The sequence below is a fragment of the Notothenia rossii genome, assembly GCF_949606895.1.
Source record: "Notothenia rossii genome assembly, chromosome: 8".
In the NCBI taxonomy this organism is placed as follows: domain Eukaryota; kingdom Metazoa; phylum Chordata; class Actinopteri; order Perciformes; family Nototheniidae; genus Notothenia; species Notothenia rossii.
In genome coordinates, this window is record NC_136906.1 from 77,293,236 (window position 1) to 77,316,009 (window position 22,774).

The window sequence follows — 22,774 nt, forward strand, 5'->3', positions numbered from 1 at the left end:
CTACTCTCTCCTATCTTACCTAGTCTGCATTCTTTCTTTTTATGCATATTTTACTAATCACTCCACTTTCAAACCGTGTTTTTTTATTGACCTATTGGAATGATTTCTTAACTTAGGCTATTTTTTACAATGTGTGTTGGAAGGATTTATTAAATTACTATGAATATTTGGGCTTAAATTAATTGCCATCTTTTAAACCCAGACATTTATCCCTAACATTATCCCTGACTTTGTCATACCATTTTAACAGAGATGCAGCCACCCCCAATTATTTAATATAATTTGCCCTTCACCTTAAATAATGCATAAGAAGACTAAAACCCTGTAAATAACCATTGCTCTTACACAATCCATGCCCCTTTTAGAACTGTCCCACATTAGGCAAATCATACTGTCCCACTTTGCAAAACATGTTTCCTAAAGTGGGACGATAGAACATTTGATTGAAATAAAAAATATAGAGTAATTTACACCAAATTATAATATGTTCTGATGAACAAACATATAAACACATCCTGATAAAAACTTGCAAGATTGTTTTATTTATACGAAATTTAAAACCTTAACATTACATTTGTCAAAACACTGTAGCCTCATCCCAATACCTCTCCTCGACTCCTCTCTTCCCCTCCTCCGGGACTTGACCCGGAAATCGATCAAGACCTCAAGACACGCCATTTTGAAGGACGTCCCAATAGCTGAAATGCACACGGAGGAGTCGATGAGGGGTGAGGGAGGAGACGAAAGGGAGGATACACGCGAGCAGACTACGCGGAAGTGTTTTCACTACTCGCGTATAAAAGCCCCGCCCCCACCTTCACAGCTGGTCCATTTCAACAGAGGAAAACCGACAACTGGAAGATGAGTGGAAAAACGTCACATAAATGTATAAGTGCTCACAGCTCCGTGGGAATTATTATGTGCAATTCATTTCTAAAAAGGCTTTCACATTACTATAGTTATATTTTTATTTAAATGTAGGCTATACATTTTACACCAAAACGGAACACAAAAGCAGGACCAACCATCATACATTGAATTCGTTGACTAACAATAGAAATATTCATTCATTTAAATAAATATTTAACCAGAAATGGGCCGGTTCTAAGGGGTTATTCAGTTAAGCCTGATGAGGGGATACAGCTGTGCACATGTCATAACAGACGTCGTTTAAGAGTGCCGTTTGAGTGAACGAGGACATCCCAATTAATACCTGAGGACTCCTCTGTCCTCGCGTCACCTCCTCGTGTCTCTCGCTCGCATCTTACGGAGGCGGAGCTAAGATGCAAGGAAGGGACGCGACTGAGGGAAAGTAAGTAAGTAAGTAAAGTTTATTTATATAGCACTTTTCACAGAAAGGATTCACAAAGTGCTTCACAGTGAGATCACGAAAGGAGGAGTCGAGGAGGGGTATTGGGATGAGGCTCCTGACAGGATTTGTAGCTGAGGAGCTGTACTTTAAGTTTTAGGGCTGTGTTTTCTCTTCACTCATCGGAGCGACAGCTGTGGCTAAACTGCTTCCCCTTTGCCAGCCTGACTTCCAAGCTTTAGAGTCTGTGGCCGTAGCTTTGACTTTTCCCTCCGTAGTTGTCCTAGTATCATGCATGCTTCCAAAGAGGGGGTCGTTAGCCATTTGTGATGGTCTGTATAGGTCACGAGGTCTGTAAACCTTGCTCTTCGTCCCTTTTTCTCTTGAACCTCGAAAGCAGCACTCCATCTTTCTTTCACTTTGTATGGGAGCTTTGAGGCGACGACTCTCATGTTAGTTGGATTGTTCATTTCGTCCACGTACTCTATGTCCTCCATGGCATTATGGCACGTAATCAGAAAAAGGGCATAGGCATTCAGAGCTTTTCCATCTTCAGATCTGATCTGTGGCCACTTTAGAGCTTTATCCATATAGGCGGTAGCAATCTAAAGTTCATCACCATAATGTTTCTAGAGTAGAGTCCCGGTCCGTGTGCTGCATCAGATGCTCCATCCTGCGTGTCCATCCACATGCTTGACTCTGTTTTGGTGGCTTGACAGTTTCTTTTAGCAGGTGTGCCGAGGCAAGTTTCTCACCATATTTAGCTGGTTATGAAGCAGTTCTGGATCCTGTGCCAGATGTCTCTGACTTGACATGACGTTGGCTGCGATTGAGTTAGCTGCTCATACCATCCTTCTGGTCTTCATACCCTTCAAGCACCTTTAACTTTGCATCACATTCAGCTACAGCTGCATCCATCTCTAATTGTTCTCTTTGAGTTTTGCTTGCTGCTGTATTAGAGAAGCTTCTTCTACCTCAAGAGCCTGCTTCTTCTTTAAAGATGCTGCTCGAGCTAGCAGTACTGCCTTTTCAGCTTCCACCCCTTCTGCGAGCAGAAGAAACAGTAGAGGAAGCCACTGTGTGGTGACTGGCTCTGGAGGCGCTGTCTTCAGGCCTGATATCTACTTCAGACGAGCAGGCTTCCTCTTCATGGTCCTCTTTTGTGCCTTCGTGCACTCCTTTAAATCCATTTTTTTCAGTTATGCATACGAACTGTTCAATGCTTGCTAACTTGGGATTAAACCAGTGTTGCTGGTCTTCAGACGCCTTCTCTTCAGGTAAGAGAGTTACAAACTCCTTGTTAATGTCATTAAACTCTCAATAATAATAATAATTTAGCAAAGTCATTCAGAATTTCTTCTTCCACTTTATCCACACTGCTATCATTTTCTTTAAGACGTTTCAGCTCATTAACCTTCTTGGTGAGCTGGCCCAGCTTCGCTCTCCTTAATCCATTTAGCCTGTGGAGCCTCTCCTCTTTGGCTTTTTTCGTGGGCTTTGGCTCCCTCTTGTGGCTCCTTTCGGTTGGTTCTTCCATGGCTCTTTCAAATTAAACTTATACAGTGCTTAAACTCAACTGAAAATGTCTTTGTTGCACCGTCTTTCTTAAAGAACAACTTAGATAAATGTCTTTTACAAACGAAAAGCAAAGGTAATCAGCTGGTAGTTGGAATTAGCTGATCAATTCAGTCTCCCTCTTCTGTCGGAGAGTAGCGATCTCCCATCAGTCTTCAAACATTAACGTAACAACATGCCATTTCACCGTCTTTTGTTCCTCGGATGTCCCACTTAATGCGCCGATCTCCGTGTGTGGAAGAGCAGTCTTTATCTTCACCTTTCATGCGACACCGTCACTGGAATCCCTCCTTCATAGCTCGGCTTCTCCAGAGAATAGTTTTTTGACAAATGTAGTTGCAGTAATCCAAAATTCGGTTCACAGATAGCAAATAAGCTTGACTCGGACAAGATACGTCTCAGGATAGTTTGTTTTTTACTTCCACAAAAAGGTATAAAATATACAAACACATATTCTCTCAGCTCAAAAAAAAATGTTGCTCGGTGCTCCTTTCTCCTTCTCACACACACAATCACCAGCAGCTAGAACGTAGGCTAGAACGTCTCGTAATCACGTACAGCTGCGGTCGCCTATGCCGTCAATTTCACACGGCTGGTTCAAATAAATGATATGATAGCACTAATAACAAAGGATAATATTCAAATATATCAACTATACATTTTAACATATGGCTTCAACACAAACAATCAATTGGACCATAAAAAAATCAACATATTGACCCTTAGATGCATAAGTGGGTCTTTTTGGACCCGGTGAGGTGGTTTTCTTGAAGTATCTTTGTAATTAAATGTTTCTATCATTTCATATTCCAACTATTCCTCAAAAAATATGTTTCGGATATCATGCCATTCACATTTTAAATGTAAATTGTATACATTTTAAGAAATTGTAGTTTTTGTATTACTACCCCAAGCTTCCATAAGTGGGTCAAAAACGACCCGTATGCACTTTCTATGGGATCCTCTGGGAACCTTTGATTCTTATCACCTGTTGCTGTCAGGAATATATTCACTGTGGACCACACGGACTACATCACAAGTGACACCTCTGATTATTGTACACCAGCAAGATCTGATACCTGTCAGTATAATAATAATAATACATTCTATTTTTATAGGGCTTTTCAAGGACTCAAAACCGCTTTAAGGGAAGGTTAGGGTGGGGGTAGAGGACTATCAAACTTGATCAACCGGCATGGATTGATGGGGGGTGGGCTATGAGTAGACAAGAGGAGAAGAGATGAGTTTTGAAAAGGGACTGGAATACTGTGAGGGTCTCAGAATAGCGGAGATCTTTGGGACAATATGTTCAAAACGTTTTTTTCCAAATGTAATTTTTCATTTTTAATTATAAATAGTGAAAAATTAAATATAAAATATTTCTAGTGTGAACCAAAATATAATACTAAATATTATACAAGTGTAACCAAAATGACCAAAATGGCATAAAAACACATATTATTGTAATACGGGTCCTTTTTGACCCACTTATGGACGAGTGTAGGTCCAGTCACTCTAAGGGCATCTAAGGGTTAACAATGAAAACAAAACATTTGCTGGATCTAAAATAAAAACACATGTCTTATCTAAGCTGGTTAAAGTCTGAAAAAAGGCTCAAATTAACCTGGAAATATGTTAACATAATGACGATACTATCAATTTGTCTTATTATGTGAGTTAAAACAATCGAAATGACATGAAAGCAAAGTGGACAATTGTTTTTTATACATGTCTAACTTTGCATTAAGGGCCAGCTGAATGTGGGCGGCAGGATAGATGGATGGACAGATGGATGAGGGTTTTCCTGTTAATCATTCATCATCTGGATTAGCCCCAGGCTTCTGTAAATATGATGAATGCATCCACGGCTTCATTAGCTCTGCCTTCCCACAGCTCGGCTTTATTAGTCTCAGGTTCTGCCGGCTTGTCAGGTTGTTTTTACTTTTATTTAGTTTCAAAACTGGGACATAAAATGCTGGACGTCGTGATCTTTTTTGACTTTTCCTGGAATTGTGTGAAGTTGGGATTGTGAAGCAGAGTTTAATGGTTCACAGTCACATGAGCTGCAGTGGACTTTTTGATCAGGTTCTTCTTCTTTGTATTAATTGAATGTGACTATGCCGATGAAACGCAGCAGTGAGAGTTCAGACAGAGACGGAGTTTTTCTTATTCACTCTCTAACCAAGACTTTGTGCAGCTCACCAGAAGAAACACACACAGACTTTCATGGACAGACGCTCTTTCAACAGGAGGAGGATTCTGGGATTAAATCAGGTGATTAAACAACCTTTAAATATTGCTGCTGGGAGCAAATGGGGCGATTTGTTCCTGTTTCATATTAGTCTCCTTATTTTCTATCCTCACAATCAGATTCTCACATTCTCTTAAAATAATCTTTACTCATCAAAGACTTTAAAATGTGAATGTCTGTCTGTGGAAAAAGACACGGGTTGACCACATGATGACGCAACAACATCAACAACAACAAGGTCCCATTCATGTTCTTACATTTGAAACATTAAAATAAGGTTTTAATGAAGACAGAAACATTAGGACAGATTTTACTTGTGAGAGCAATCGAATAGATTACTGAATTTTAATAAGTAAAGAAATAGGTCCCGTATAATAATCATAATGTAAAATTGAATATATATGTATAATTTAGAACTGAATTTCAATTAAACAAAAATAGATGTAGTCTAATATTGTGAAATTGAAATAGTTTGAAAATGTTTGAACTAAAACAATCACTAACTTAATAAAAATCTGAATAAAAATCTAGCTGGTAAAAGTCCTAAGAATGGTCAAATGAACCCGTACACATGCAAATATAATGATAACATGAAATACACGTGGCTCAACATAATTCAATTATTTGAGAGGGTAGCCAAAATAACACAATTTAAAGAAGACGCATTTGTATTTTTTTTTTAAATATGATATGTGATATGGAAACATCTGTGTGAATAATACTGAACAAGTTGTGCAAGAAAATAAAGGTCCTGATTCCTCTCTAATCAATTCAAAGGTTATATAGGTAAACAGCCGTCCTCATGGTCCTGTTTTTTCTACATCTTTTGACAAACACACATTGAAGTACACACAGTATTTCTCTCCATGTACTATATTTGTCCGTGTGTTTCCTCAGAAGCAGAGGACAGTAACGAGACGCCGTCCTCAGAGGAAGACCAGGACCTGCTGGACTTTAACCCGGACATCAAACAGAGCATCTCGTCCTCCAGGAAAACCATCAGTCAGATCATCAAAGACAAGAAGAAGCAGACACAACTCACCCTGCAGTGGTAGGTGACACAGCCACTCAGAAACTGCTCGTCAGCATCGGTTTACATCACAGAAAGCTTTCCTTCCTTCTTCTTACAAGAGATGGAAGAAAATAAAATCAACCCCATGTGACATCATGAAATCACTTTTGGATGAATGGCATAAAAACTCACAAGTGAAAACTTAAAACTTAACAAAAAGGGTTTTTTCTTTAACGCTTTTGAAGATGTTTCCACACAGATTTCTAAAACGGTTCTTTCTATATCTACATCTTCTTATCTATATCTTCTTATATATATATACTTTTTTCAAGATTCCGTAGTTGTTACCGGTTCTTAAACAGAACTAAAATGACTTTTCCCCATTTTTCTTATATGTTTTCCACCAGAAGATTATTTCATATGTATAAAACATCCCGTAGTTTTGCCTGTTCAGTACATCTGAGTCCAATGTCCTCTAATTCTTTTATGTTTGTATGTTTTTTCCTCTAACATATCAAAGATTCAAAGATTCTAATATTATTATTTTTATATGCACAATAGCTACAGTGTCCTCCAATAGGGCAAAATAAAAGACTTAAAGGTCCCGTGTCATGGCCATTTCTACTGATCATATTTCCATTGTTGAGGTCTACTAGAATAGATTTACATTGTTCAAAGTTCCAAACTCACATTGATTTCTCAAACAGCATCTCTGTATAGTATGTGTATTCACTCTCTGTCCTACACGGCTTGTTGGAGCTCCTGCCCCCCCCCCCCTGTGAGCCCAGTGGCCGTCTGCGAGACACCGCGAAACCCAGCCCGAAACACACACACACGCCCGCAGCCTGGCTGGGAGTTTGTGTGTGTGCCCAGGCTGAGTTCCGCGGTGTCTCGCTGTCTCGCCGACCGCACGCCAGCTCAAGCTGTCCCGCTCCTCGCAGCAGCGAGCCTCGCAACGTCCCTCCGAGTGTGTGTGTTTGTGAGGAAGTCAGCGGATTGGTCCAAACGTCACTATACCCGAAATACGTCACTATACCCGAAATACGTCACTATACCCAAGAAGTAAACAATGGAAAAAGAGGAATGTCCAACGAGGCGTTCTGGGGCAGCATAGACAGGTATTTTCTGTGTTAGAGTTTTACTCCCTACAGGGTGTACTTTGAGGGTTTGTGACTCTGCAGACCGTTTACATGCAGACAAACCTTCATAACACACAAGGGGACGGGTAATAACCAGAAAAGCATGACATGGGCCCTTTAAGTCATAAATAGTGCAAGTGACACAATGGTGCAAGTAAGATGCAGGATTTAGAGGTGGGTTCTGTTTACTGGTTAGACCTTTTATGTAAGTATGAGTATCTCTTATATATAACTTATAAAGTTTAATATCTAACTGATGTGTGTATACAGGCTGGAGGAGAATTACATCGTGTGTGAAGGAGTGTGTCTGCCTCGATGCATCCTCTACGCTCACTACCTGGACTTCTGCAGGAAGGAGAAACTAGAGCCGGCCTGCGCTGCTACGTTTGGAAAGGTGTGCGAGTCTTTGCACGGAAAAAAACGACCTTATTTGGCCAAAACGTCCTCTTTAAAATCAGAAAGAAACTAATCTGAATAATGTGCAAAAGCTCAAATAATTAAACAGATTGATTTTGTGTTTCCCGTTGCGATTAGAATAAGAGTTATTCCACGTCCCAAGAAGTACTTTGTGTTGTAAACATTATATATTGTTCACTATAAGTGTATTTTAAATTTAGATTTATTAATTGATATCCTTTTATCATCAGACGATCCGACAGAAGTTTCCTCTTCTAACAACGAGAAGACTTGGCACCAGAGGACACTCCAAGTAAATGCAAAATGTCACTTTTAGCCTCGATTTCTTATATCTTTTATGCACAGAAAGCTGTTATGCCTCCTATAGCTCCAACACGTTGTTTAATTGATCTCTTTTTATTATGTTTGCCTTGTACAGATACCATTACTATGGAATTGGCATCAAAGAGAGCAGCGCTTACTATCACTCTGTGTACTCAGGAAAAGGGTTGACCAGGTAAGATCTTATTTCTTTGCATGCAGCTCTACGATGTTTCCTCCCTGTTTAAGCCCCTGTCACACCGTCCCGAAATTGACACTCGATGGACACACGAATATGGAATTGTGAATTTCGCACGAAGATGGCCCTGAACCACACACGAAGGCAACATTTACATTACATTTAAGAAATACAACTGCAACGAAAGTAACAAAAACAATTATGTTAAAGTACTATGATACTGTACTGATATTTTCAGACTTTGTTCTTTACTTTCTCCGTCTTTATATGTAGAAGATATTAAGTTTTCTCCGTAATGTTGTTTCCATAGCAACAACAACTTCCTGTCAACTCGCCTTCAAAATAATGCAACCCGATGGACACGCGATAAAGGAAAAGTTCAAATTCGGTTCTGATCGTAGCAACATCGGGACATTCGTGAGGGCATCTTAAGCCATCGTATGACCGCCGGTGGAGTTTCTTAGGCTCCGGCAGCAACTTCGTGAGCGGTGGCAAAATCTTTGGCATGCCAAAAAATTGCAGAAGGACCTCGCGAAGGTTCATTTTCGTGTTGAATTCGTGTGTCAATTTTGCCCTTCGTAAGGCCATCGTGAGAGCATCTTGTTATCATCGGTGCCATCGGGCATTCGCCCTGATCAGAGTGAGGGCGAATGCCCGATGGCACCGATGATAACAAGATGCCCTCACTATTTGACAAGATGCCCTCACGAGTGCCTTACGAAGTTGCCGCTCACGAAGTTGCTGCCGGAGCCTGAGAAACTCCACCGGCGGTCATACGATGGCTTAAGATGCCCTCACGAATGGCCCGATGTTGTTACGATCAGAGCCGAATTTGAACATTTCCTTAATCGTGTGTCCATCGGGTGTCAATTTCGGGACAGTGTGACAGGGGTTCTAGAGATCTCAATGTCAAAGCATGATGTATTTAAAAAAAAATCAAACCTGTTTCTCTTTGATTGCAGATTTTCAGGGAGCAAGCTCAAGAACGAGGTGAGTGAAAGTTATATAACTTGAAGAACAACTCAAAAGCGTGCAGATTTTTGCTGCCCTCTGGTTGAAGGTTTGTCAAAGCGTCCCTACATATGTGTGTTATATTTCTCCCGCAGTAAACAAAATACATAGAAATATAAATTATCTATTTTTAGGACATCTTTCCCAAACAATAGTCTTTTCAATCATCCAAAAAATGTAGTTTTACACATATATCTAGTATTTTAATTGTGGACATTAGGCTACAGTTCGTCAACAAAACAGACGTACTGATTGTTCTATGTTTAATTTACTCTTTAAAGAAATACCGTAAAGATGGCAAAATAGGACCAATCTCATGTCGTTGTTTCTTTCAGGGAGGTTTCACCAGGAAATATTCTTTGAGCTCAAAAACTGGAACGTTGCTTCCCGACTTCCCCAACGCTCAGCATCTCCTCCTGCAGGGAAACATCTCCAGAGAAAAGGTTCGTGATAAATATCAATTCATTTCCACATATCAGCGTAAAACATATTCTGACTTTCAATTAGCTGTAACAAACAAGAAGCTTGTCAGTGTTTATCTACATGTTGCATGGCAGAGAACTGACTTTCAGATGGGGAAACAACACGTTCAAACTATTGTTACATTTGCTTCATCTTCAATCAAAAGGAGCTTGATGAACTGTAAACACAATTGAATCCACAGCAGCTGTTCAATGAGGGCTGGAACTGACTTGTTTCTGATGTGCTTTAAAGTCAGATTGTTTCTCTGCAGGTGGACACTCTGATCATGATGTATAAAACACACTGCCAGTGCATCCTGGACAACGCCATTAACGTCAACTTTGAGGAGGTGATAGTTACACCATCACCATCACATGAGAGCATTCGGCGGTTCCTGGCACAACCGTTTAAACACCCTCTCAAACTCGGTTTAACTCTTCGTATTGTTTTTGTTTCAGATCCAGAATTTTCTACTGCATTTCTGGCAGGGCATGCCCGACCACCTGCTGCCGCTGCTGGAGAACCCGGTTATAGTCGACATCTTCTGCGTCTGTGACTCCATCCTCTATAAGGTTAATAACAAATACTGTTTTTAATTTTTATTTGTGTGCAGGCCCAGGTTGTAGTATCATTTAAAAAAGATTCACACTTTCAGTTAAACAAATTGTGAAGTTTGCTTATTCGGTTTACCAGTTTGAGAGACCTTCTTTTGTTTTTGTTTTAAGCCTACCAGCAAGTTGTATTTATAACCATTTACTTTGGGCAGCTGGACACTTACATTAGTTGTCTTGCTGTGTTATTCATTGGGATACACTTTATGAATATAATAATATGGAGAGGTGTGTCTATTTTGAGAAAAGGACACACCTCTCAACTCCCGAACAGTGAAAACTCTAACAATGTTTTCTATTTTCTCAGGTTTTAACAGATGTTCTGATTCCAGCTACAATGCAGGAGATGCCTGAGAGGTTTGTTACCTTAATGCATTATTGTCGAATAAGTTCCTGGTGCTAAAAAGTCAAAAACACATTTCTTAAAGCCCTTTCCTGTCCTGGAATATCGCACATGTTAGAATTCAGTTTTCCTTTTTGACAGTAAGCTTAAAGGTGGGGTAGGTCATTCACTTCAGAAACACTTTTTGTTATATTCCATGGAATGCTCTTAACATCCCGATAGCAATGAATATATTAAATGCTTTGACAATAAATACATTAAAAAATGATATCTGAAAAATCACGACCAATCATCTGAGCCGGCCCGGCTAAAGTAACTGGATGGTCTACCTGCCTGTCAGCCTTCCATCTGTGCACAAACTTATCTCGTGCCCTCATTGGTCATGTGCGCGTTCGTGTGTGTTGGAGGAGGGGCTCTGTAAGGAAGTCTGAAGGAAGGGGCAGATTTTTCCTGGTTGTGTATTTTCAAATTCTAGCGCACTCGAGCTGGTTTCTCCGTTCTTACCTACCTTTAAGTTTGTGATGCCTGGATCTTCATTTTGGAGTTTTGTCAGTTGTTTCCATCATGCGTGATACGATTTCACCAGATTTATTAACTGTTGACTAAACTACAACTGTATTTTGTTGTTTGTTAGCCTGTGTGGGACAATAGCTTATCCTAATTGCTTGAGTCCTTAAGGTTGTGGCTTTTAAACAAGTCCAGTCTATCCCAAAATAAGTCATTTGTGGAACTACGATGAAGCTCTAATTCACACACTGGGAATAGTAAACTGATCTGTGTTTTTCAGTCTGTTGGCAGATATCCGCAACTTTGCCAAACACTGGGAGCACTGGCTGGCCTCCTCCCTGGAAAACCTCCCAGAATGCCTTGCAGCAAAGAAGCTCCCCATAGCACGCCACTTTGTTTCCTCTCTGAAGAGACAGACATCGTTCTTACACCTGGCACAGGTACGACCTTTACTGAAGGACAGGAATGTAACTAAGTACATTTACTCAAGTATTCTTGTTATTTGAGGTACTTTCTATTTCTACTCACCTACAATTGGAAGGAAACATTTTGTACTTAATGTACTTGATCTATTTAGTTAATTTGGAATTCTCTGTCTTTTTTCTTAACTTCCCTTCTTTATAATGCTGCCACTTGATATATTTTATTTTATTAAGTTTGCTTAGCTCTATATGTAATGTGAGTCTGTTAATCCAACTTTATGTTTGCCTCGCCTGCAATGTACAGTATCTTTGCTGTAATACTGTACAAGTCTCCCCTCTGGGATTAATAAAGGATTTCTGATTCATCTCACAATTAGTACTTTAACTTAATTTAGCTGATTACTTACTTTTCCTTAAGTAACTATGCAATGCAGATGTATTTTTACTTGTGATATTTGTCTTTTTACTTCCACCACTGCTGAAGGACATAGATTACATACAACTCTAATGATATATATGGGATAATAACATGTCTTTTCCAGATAGCCCGTCCGGCGCTGTTCGACCAGGCTGTGGTGACCAGCATGGTGCTGGACATCGATAACGTGGATCTGAGCAGCATCAGCTCTCAGCCTCTGCTCAGCATCAACACATCTGGAGACCAGGACCCCGACATCTACTCTGAGTGTAAGACCAGGAAGAATCAAGATTCAAGATTTCAAAGATTTTATTGCAAAAAGCTACAGTGTAGAAATGGCTATTCATTTATTCTGACCTGAACTCCTCCAGCAATGCAATACAAAATAAAGATTAGTGCAAAAAGTCTATATACATGTCAATAGAATAGGATATGAACAGAACATGAACTTAGAGAGGCTCTGGCGCAGTAGGCTAGTGCGTTGGTGTTCGGATCAGGGGGTCACAGGTTCAAACCCCACTGCAGTCAGCATGTCGTTGTGTCCCTGAGACACTTCACCCCATATTGCTCCTGTGGGGATTGTCCACAGTATTGAGTATGTAAGTTGCTTTGGATAAAAGCGTCTAACAAGTGACATTTAATGTAAGTTAAGACAGATTTTTTACTTTGTTGACTCTAAACATTTCTCTGTTTTAAAGAAACAACCAGCAGCTGTTTCCGCTGCTCTGAAGCTAACAAGCATTTGTTGTGTTGTTAATAAATAAACTTCTTCTTGTTTTTTCTACTCCAGACGACTCCATCACCGTCTTCCAGGAGCTGAAGGAGCTGCTGAGGAAGAACGCCACGGTGGAGTCCTTCATCGAGTGGCTGGACTCCGTGGTGGAGCATAAAGTCATCAAGGTAACAGCTGTTCCCTCTGACGCTGTGTTCTTCCTGCAAAAGGTCCCGTTGTGCAACAAAGCAATCTTTTTATTTTCTGTGTTTCTGTATCTCTGATCAGCCCGGGAAGCAGAGCGGCCGCTCGGTGAAGAAGCGAGCGCAGGACTTCCTCCTCAGGTGGAGCTTCTTTGGAGCCAGAGTGATGCACAACCTCACGCTCAACAACGCCTCCAGCTTCGGTACGAACATGTTCAAAAGTTACACATTCTTGACACCTTTACAGAAGACACAGAGTGCAAGGATATTGTACAAATATTTGTTTCCTCAACACACACACACACACACACACACACACACGCGCACGCGCGCACACACACACACACACACACACACACACACACACACACACACACACACACACACACACACACACACACACACACACACACACACACACACACACACACACACACACACACACACACACACACACACACACACAAGGCTAATACAAACCAGCTCAGAGCAGATTGCTACAATAGCGTCATAAATTGTAATGGCCAGACTCGCCTTGATTAAACAAAGTCTTATCTACGGGTCGCGTGCTTTCTGTTCAAACACACGCACTCACACTCTCTCTCTCTCACACACACACACAAATGGACACACACAGAGAACGTGAATCAACACTAACCATTTGGTCTGAAGATTCCCGGTGAAGCTCAAACACACACAGAAGGTTTTAAGAACAAGCAAAGAGCAGCCTGATCCTAAAGGTCACTCTGTAGATAGAAGAACATACAGTGAGGCCTTCAAATGTCTCAGGACATTTGATATGATGAGGTCTGCACAATTGATGTCATTATTAAGATCCCTATGAGCATGAGCAATGGCTATTGTTTAAACAAAACAACCATGTCATTAAAGATGCCTTGTTATGCTTTTTGGGTTTTCCTTTTTCCTGTAGCGTGTTTGAAAGGTTTGCGTGCATGTAAATGGTCTGCAAAGGCTAAAATCCCAAAGTTCTGTAGCATATTGACATCACTACGTATCACTTGCGTTTCTATTGGCTAGTGCTTCAACACATTGTACGTTATAGAGAGGCGAAGTCCCTCCCTTTCCGGGGGACCTCCATGGGAGCTTATTTCTGAAAAAGCATGTATTGAAGTCAATGGAGAGAGAAAGATTATGTTTTGATCCCGTTTGAATTGTGCCACGAATTACACATATGATGTTTGTCAGTTTAAAAGATAATTTTGCAAGTCAATTTTTTTTAAATGTGTCGTAAAACTGTGAAGTAACACTTTGTTTGTGTGAAACCGCTCCATGAACTACATCTCTCGTCTCGCTCCACACACCAAGACGGCCGTCACGTTGGCACATTTCACTTCTTTCCTTCAGAATGAGGTGAAAAGTATTAAAAGAGGTGAAAATCACTCCAAGTCTGGGCATGTTGAGAGCTGTACACACACACAAGGGGAGTTAGCTGGTTCCGTAAGAGCCAGCATGCGGGACCGGGATTCTGGGATTTGTATTATTTTTCATAGTCTTATATTTCAACAGTTTTACAACAAACTGACTTTTTTGACATGGAAATTATTTTTTAAATTGACAAACATCATATGTGTAATTTGTGGCACAATTCAAACGGGATCGAAAGATAATCTTTCTCTCTCCGTTGACTTCAATAAATACTTTTTCCGAAATAAGGTCCCATGGGTCAGAAGTAGATGGGCGGGACTTCGCCTCTCTATAGGCTAAGGGGCGGGACATCTCTAAGCGGTCGACCAATCACAACAGAGCCGACCAGCTAACCAATCAGAGCAGACTGGGCTCTGGTTTCAGACAGAGGGTGAAAAGAGGTGCTGCAGCACAGGCAGTATGAGAAAAATAAAGAGCTTTTTGAACATTAAAGCATGGAGACATGTCCCAGGAGAGACACAAAATAACCTAACTTGAATCATGCTGCCCCAATGTGGAAGTAGAAAGTCTTACCTTAAATTTGGGTTTAATTCTCTGTTTTTCTCACGTGCATTGACAGGCTCCTTCCATCTGATCCGGATGCTGTTGGATGAATACATCCTGCTGGCTCTGGAGACTCAGTTCAACAATGACAAGGAGCAGGACCTGCAGAACCTGCTGGACAAATACATGAAAAATGCAGGTATCAAATATAAAAATAAGGTCTACAGTCTGTTTTTTCTTTTATAATCAAATACATAGTAAAGGGGAAAGTCCACATAACTCTGAATTACAGATGTTTCTAACTTTGCGGGATGATTATATAGACACCTTTTAATTCATAATGTGTCTCACAAAAAGGCAAAAAGCTAAGGAAATGTACAGTAAATAAAATCAAGGATCAATCAAATGCATACCTGTAAGGAATGAGTTGTCTTAAGAGTTTCAAAAGTGTTATTTTTAATAGAAGTACATATTTTAAAATGAGTAAATACCCCAAATTATAGAGTTTAACCAGATTTAGTTGATGATGGGATGTTAACTTTGTCACTTTCAGATGCGAGTAAAGCAGCGTTCATTGCCTCTCCCAGTTCCTGCTTCCTAGCCAATCGCAACAAGGCCAGCGCTGCCATTGACCAATCGGTGAAGAATGAGTCTCTGGGAGAACACGCCTACATGTCTCTCTCCACCAATCAGCAGCAGAGTCTGGAAGCAAGCGCCGCCATCTACCAGGAGACGGGTGGCTTTACTGTTTCAGGTAAAAGAAAAATCATTTAACATTTCCTTTAAAGTAGATGACAAAATATATCGTTTTTCACTGCCCAAAAAACATAATTATGAGCAGTTGCCTTTTAAGGTTTTTACTTTTTTATGCACAAAGCAATGTTAACTGTCACCTTGCCTTGTTAAGTTGTCTTTCATTCTTCTAGTTTTCTAGTTTTACAAGACGGGTTAATGTCAAAGAATGGTTTTCTAATATTCACTTTTTCTTATTATGTGTATTAATTGGTCATTTTGTCAACAAATAATAATCCAACAATGTCAGACTTTTTTCTGCCAGTCCTTTCACAATAAGAATTGACAATTAACATTTGTCATTAAAGCCTTAATATGGACATGATTTGTGAGCAGTTTACCCAAAAAACATTAACGTTAGGGGCCTTTAAAACCATAATTATGAGCAAAAAGACGTTAAAATGCTGCGTATATCTGCAGAGAATAATTGATTAGTAGAGACGGGAAGTAGTGGAGTACAAATACTTTGTTACTGTACTTAAGTACATTTTCTGGTATCAGTACTTTACTCCACGACGACTTTTTACTTTGACTTCTCACATGTTAAACACAAATACCTGTACTTTCTACTTCTTACATGTTGAACTCAAATACCTGTACTTTCTACTTCTTACATGTTGAACTCAAATACCTGTACTTTCTACTTCTTACATGTTGAACTCAAATACCTGTACTTTCTACTTCTTACATGTTAAACACAAATACCTGTACTTTCTACTTCTTACATGTTGAACACAAATACCTGTACTTTCTACTTCTTACATGTTAAACACAAATACCTGTACTTTCTACTTCTCTCATTTTCCAAACAGGCTGGTTCCTTTAGTCTGAATGTGTGTTTGGTGGCGTGATCATTATTATTTAGAGTCATTGCGTGCCTATTGATTTGAACACGATCCGTGTATCCATCATTTCCTGGTCTTCTCTAAAGAAGAGGGACCAATGAAAACGTTGTCATGTTGCCGTTGTTCAGCATGGAAACATTCATTAGCTAACAATGACATTATTGTTCTATTAATATAAAGGGAGGTCAGGTACTCTTTAAAACAGCTGCTAGTTATGGGTACTTTTTACTGAAGTACATTTCAAAGCCCTCTTTACTTTGACTTGAGTAAAGAAGTTTAGTCAGTACTTTTACTTTCACCAGAGTATTTTAAACACGAGTATCTGTACTTCTACTTGAGTAAAGGATGTGTGTACTTTTGACATCTCTGTTGATTAGTGCAATATCAAATAACCCAATCCTGTAATGTGACCACTTCCTGTCCACAGGGGGTCAGATGGACTTCTCTCAGGTGAGCGGCCCCCTCATGACGCCCCCTATCTCTCCGGCAGCGTTAGTGCACCGAGGCTCCGTCATCAACCAGGGCCCGATGACAGGGAGGCCCCTACATACTTCCTCTTCCTCCTCTTCCTCCACCTGCGCCTCCTCCTCCTCTTCCTCCTGCCTCTCCTCCCTCAGCGCCATGACCCAGCCCGGCCCCTGCTCTTCTTACCCGGAGACCCTGTACCACTGCTTCCCTCAGACCAGCTCCAGCTACTTCCCTTCAACCGGGGCCTCCACAGGGGCAAACTACCAGACTGCACTCAGGTCAGCTTATATTATATATATTTCTTTCATGAAGTCGAAATAAAATAAAACAAAGAAACATGCATATACGTTGAATATGAAAATTAAATTCCAAATTCAATGTTTAAAGTTTATTTTTTCTGTCAGAAATGTCCTTTTTTGGAAAATTGAGCATTATTATAATAATTACAATTGAGCTTAATAGAAACAAGACGCATTTTTTTCCTTCGATTACCTACTTTGAACTTGTATTGAAGACAAAGCTTCCTACTGTACTCTTCTTTGATCCTACGGAAAAATAAAATATGATTTGTTGTCATTAAAAAGTCTGAAACTTTATTTTTGCTCCATGTTTCAGGCCTCAGACTCAGAGTCAGTGTCTGGCTTCGGTCCCGTCTCCCTCTCTCGCCTACCATCTCTCTCGGTACCAGAACTTCAGCGACCAGCAGCTGAGTAAAGACGTGTTCTTCCAGCCGTCTTCCAACAGCACCAGCTGCTCTCTGGGTTTCGGCTCTGCGGTTCGACCCGGCTACTCCTCAGGCTCAGAGGCAGCAGAACCGAGCCTGGACGCTCAGATGCTCGACTCTGCGGAGATCAGCTTTGTGGGTCAGGGCCAGACGTACTCTGCTGCAGGACACAGCGGTAAGGAGGGCATTGTGGGACTTAAAGGTCTCCTATCATGCAAAATGCACTTTCTGATGTCTTTTATACATCTCAACATGTGTCCCCGGTGTGTCGGGGAACTCACGCAGCGTCAGAAAATAAAACCCTCTCTCGTTTCCTCCGTACCCAACTCTCTAAAAAAGGGGGAACAACGGAGCTGATCCAGATTTGCGTCCAATATGACGTAATATCTGAAATGTGGACCCACGGCCCTATCAGAAACGTTTCTATCAGAATAAATGCGCAACGTGTTTTAGACATAATATGGTCTTTGCTTACATTAGCAAGCATTGCTAACACTAAGAGCTAACCTGTACTGGAGAGAGTATGTGTAAAGAAGCAGGAAATAAAAAAACGAACTCACCTTGTGGTAAACCTGAGAGAGAAAAAGCATTTGAGCTCCATACTGTTTCAGAAAAAACGTAAACTAAATGCCAAACTTCCCTCCTATTGCAGGTTACTATGGGAACAGTTACCTGGACAACCAGCGGATGAGCTCATTGGTGGATCAGCACGTGTCCGTGATCAGCACGGTGGGCAGCCTGCGGGTGTTCCCCTCGGCGTACTCTGACGTCCACGATCCTCTCAACATCCTGGACGAACCCGGGAGGAAAACTACGGGAGCGTACTTCATCGAGACTGAGACCGGAGCAGGTGAGGGTCTATTTCAGGAAACGTAAAGAAATTCAAAGTTATAAATACATTTAATAACCGGAGAAGTAAATAAATACTAATAACAATAATAATAATAATTATTATTATAGTAATCGTACAAATATGATTGATAATAATAAAAAAATACTTTTAAAAAATACTAATAAATACATTTAATTAGAATAATAATAATAAAGTAATAATATTAATAACAATACTAATAATAACAATAATCATAAGAATTTTAGTAATAGTACAAACAATATTAATAATAATAAAAAATACTAATACAAAATAATAGTAAATACATGCAATTAAAATAATAATAATAAATTACTAATAATAATAATAATTCATAAATCTCTAAAAATAAAAATAAGAAATGCACAAAATAATCAGAAAAGTAAATAATAATTATAACAATAATAATAATACAAACTAAATATATAATAATAATAGTAAAATAAATTATGGCGTTATAGTAAAACTTTTAATTTATGAGAGATTTGCAAAACACTCAATTAATTAAAGTGAAAATGATCATAAAAGACACTAAAAATATACAAAACACAACATCATGTACACTTTAAAAGCAAAAAGTTGAGTTTTGTTTTGAATATTTTGAGTGTATAATATGTATTTTATTCTGCTTTATAAATGGACATTAATAAATGAATAATCCAACACATCCAACATGCGTTATTATAAATCAAACACCTTGTTAAATACCGTTCTGTTTCCTCGTCCTGCAGATCATTCCCTCCCGTCTTCAGGATCTGCCCCCTGCATGTTTGGAGTCCCGTCTCCGTTCACCTCCCAGGATGCATTGCTCTCTCAGCAGCGCGTGCAGTCATCTTCAGATGTGCAGGACCTGGTGTCGTCGCTGCCTCCCATCAACACCGTCTTCATGGGAGCAGGGGGAGTACAATGACTGCAGGAAACACACACTACCTAACAAAACAACTACTTCTGGATGTTTACAATCAAATGGATCGGCAACATTTAGCACAAATCACAGAAACATAGAGCCTTGTGCACGAAGATATACAAATATGAGATGATATTATTATTTACAGAGAAAAACCTACATGACACCTGCCAATTATTTACATCTCCCACTGCGTTATGAACCAGAAAGAAAGGAGCATTATTTATTTGTATAAAAATGTGGAGTATTAATTTAAAAGCATACACATTATAACAATAGACATGAGGATAAAGATATTTATAGCATCTCCTCAAATGTATTTTTCAATCTTTCCATTTTCCCTTGTTCCTATAAGACGCCATTGTTGTAAATAAACCTTTGTTAGTCAGAATGGTGTTCAATCTTTATTGACAAGACGACTCAGCTTTACAGTCAAAATAGCAGCAAACGTAACACATATTTGTATATTCAAATATCAGTATAGTGTGTCTCTACTTTAAAGAGTCCTCTCCTGCTGATGTTCAGGTGTATATCAGTATGTAGTGCCTCTACTTTAAAGAGTCCTCTCCTGCTGATGTTCAGGTGTATATCAGTATGTAGTGTCTCTACTTTAAAGAGTCCTCTCTTGCTGATGTTCAGGTGTATATCAGTATGTAGTGTCTCTACTTTAAAGAGTCCTCTCCTGCTGATGTTCAGGTGTATATCAGTATGTAGTGCCTCTACTTTAAAGAGTCCTCTCCTGCTGATGTTCAGGTGTATATCAGTATGTAGTGCCTCTACTTTAAAGAGTCCTCTCCTGCTGATGTTCAGGTGTATATCAGTATGTAGTGTCTCTACTTTAAAGAGTCCTCTCCTGCTGATGTTCAGGTGTATATCAGTATGTAGTGTCTCTACTTTAAAGAGTCCTCTCCTGCTGATGTTCAGGTGTATATCAGTATGTAGTGTCTCTACTTTAAAGAGTCCTCTCCTGCTGATGTTCAGGTGTATATCAGTATGTAGTGTCTCTACTTTAAAGAGTCCTCTCCTGCTGATGTTCAGGTGTATATCAGTATGTAGTGTCTCTACTTTAAAGAGTCCTCTCCAGCTGATGTTCAGGTGTATATCAGTATGTACATAACCTATAGAACACTTCCCCAAAAAGCATAATAGGGTCTCTTTAAGATATCATTTAGCTTTGTGTCCTCCTCTGACCCCATGAAAACACAGTGTTGCTTCTGGTTGCATGTTTTTCCATGTATTTATCAGCTGTAATAATGAAGAAGTAACAGCTTGACTCCTTTCTTTTGTCGGCCTCTGCAGCAGATTGACTTCCTGTCAATAATAAACCCCAATACAGTCCTTATCTCGCCCGATTCAAAGAGCTTGTGTCAAAGCTGCCAACACAGATTACAGGACGCACTCACAATTGAACACTGCGGATCAAAGTTGGGAGCTTTTTTTATGTGCAATTATTTGCTTTCTTTGAGACACAATGGAGGGAGATATGAAGCGGATAAAAGTGTTTACCAAAATGTTACGAGAACCCACACAGAGAGGGGGAGAGAGGGGGGGAGAGAGGGGGGGAGGGGGGGTAAAGCTGGAAATCTCACACCCCGGTGAGCTTCAGTAAAACATGGAAACATTTCTCCTCTTGAGTTTGTCGGAGCAGATGGGACGTCATAAAGTCATACGATCAAAAGAGGCTGAAACAGGACGCGATGTTTCCTCTAATAAAACACTTCAGTAAAAAAACAACTCAAAGCTTTGAACAGAATTACCTTTGAAAGTAACTTAATAGATAAGACAATCCTAAACTGATTAAGGACATTAAATACATGAAGTTTATTACCGTCAAATCCAGTTGTGCATGAATTGAAAGTAATTTACTGTAATGTTTGATTACATAACATTTAATCAAATGGATAACAAAGATTGTGTATTGTTAAGAAAAGTAAGCATGATTGGATTATTTATGTCACTAAGTTGATATTCTTTTAAAGCATTACTAAAGTATACTTTATACTAATTAATGCCATTTTTACAGCATGACACAAAAATAAAATGTGCTTATTCATCTTCAAATGTAATATTTATATTGTTATGAACAGTTTTTGGGTTAGGGGAAACTACACAAATGGATATACACTATAAAAATGTGTGAAAAATCATAAATAAAATGTTTAATATCGGCTTGATTTTAAAGAAAAGGAGAGAAAAATAACCGATAACTTGTTTTTTTGGATCTTTGAGTGCTTATTTACTTTAGGGGAAAACCTCAGAGTAGATTAAAATAAAAGACATCTGTTGAATGTTTAATAAAACGCTTGTAAGTATAAATCCCCGCTATATTGAGTCACAGTTTTGGATGAATGGCGGTGACGTGGCGCTGCTCCCTCCCTCCTCTCTCCACTGGTTTTATATGTTATCTACTCAGGAGGAAAAATCCATCTCAGGTGCTCGAGCGGCGGCGCAGGGACAGATGGTGCCATATGTAATGATTACAGAATCCCCACGTTAAAATACTTTAATTACTAAGTCAATAAAGGCTGCAACAATTGCCGCAGCTTTAGTGTAAAAACAACAGAAGGCAGAAGGCAAACTTTGGGCCAATGTTTAACCAGAACTTTGCATTAGAGCCGGACACGAAAAAGGCCTCCATATGTGACCGAGGTGCGGGTAAGACCTCCCCTTTGGTGCGTGGAAAATCACATTAAATATATATAATGGCAATTACAACCCAAAAGAATATAAATGGATGATAATGTGATTTTATTTTAAATTTATAATAGTTTTTTGTTGGAGAGTTATCATTCTACAAATTAATTATTATATATATATTATATATTTTATAAAATGACGGACATTTTACTGTAAAAAAAACAGTAAATAAAAACAATATATGCATAAAATAGTAACTAAAATAGTGAATTAATATATCAAATAATAAACACAAATTGTGAAAATAAAATTGTAAATATATATATAAAAAAAATGTAAAATAAAAATTGTAAATTTATATATAAAAATAATAAAAATAATAATAAACCTCACCTAAAAGTTTGAAAACACATGTTGAATAAATAAATGAAAAATAAAATGTAAAGGAGAAAAATGTGTGGTCTGATGAGATAAATGACTGCTATTACAATCATGAATCAGAAAATGAAAATAAATAATTTAAAGCAATTCAAAAGTTATTTAAATCCAAAAATAACGACGTATTTCTGTAATAATTACAGTTTTTTTTACTTTCATTTGGACATTTTAATGTGCCTTTAAAATTACGTTTGGGAGGCGTGCGGCGCAGTGGGTTAGTGCGCTGATCTTCGAATCAGAGGATAGCAAGTTCGAGTCCCACTGCAGTCAGC

The 22,774-nt window shown here is 39.2% G+C and overlaps 1 protein-coding gene and 1 long non-coding RNA gene across 5 annotated transcripts; one reads left to right on the forward strand and one right to left on the reverse strand.

Annotated features, from left to right (window-relative positions):
• The first annotated feature begins 594 nt into the window (after positions 1-594).
• Positions 595-19,806, forward strand: rfx6 (regulatory factor X, 6). Of its 4 annotated transcripts, none has more exons than XM_079644775.1 (21): positions 595-1,316; positions 1,398-2,586; positions 6,033-6,186; positions 7,557-7,680; positions 7,934-7,995; positions 8,122-8,199; positions 9,165-9,192; positions 9,549-9,656; positions 9,947-10,024; positions 10,134-10,247; positions 10,594-10,643; positions 11,417-11,576; positions 12,101-12,245; positions 12,767-12,876; positions 12,977-13,094; positions 14,897-15,019; positions 15,374-15,574; positions 16,885-17,203; positions 17,541-17,824; positions 18,302-18,499; positions 19,252-19,806. In XM_079644775.1, the coding sequence occupies exons 2-21, from the start codon at positions 2,511-2,513 to the stop codon at positions 19,428-19,430; spliced, it is 2,709 nt and encodes a 902-aa protein (XP_079500901.1). In that variant the 5' UTR covers positions 595-1,316; positions 1,398-2,510; the 3' UTR covers positions 19,431-19,806. The 4 variants fall into 4 exon arrangements, with proteins under 4 accessions (XP_079500901.1, XP_079500902.1, XP_079500899.1 ...); XM_079644776.1 differs by having other exon boundaries at positions 6,036-6,186; XM_079644773.1 differs by lacking the exons at positions 595-1,316; positions 1,398-2,586 and adding an exon at positions 4,556-5,158.
• Positions 13,408-19,339, reverse strand: LOC307015853. Its single transcript, XR_013801660.1, has 4 exons — positions 19,217-19,339; positions 18,322-18,507; positions 14,851-14,991; positions 13,408-13,637 (listed from the first exon to the last, which is right to left on the reverse strand). It is a non-coding gene; the product is annotated as an uncharacterized lncRNA (long non-coding RNA).
• Positions 19,807-22,774: the final 2,968 nt, after the last annotated feature.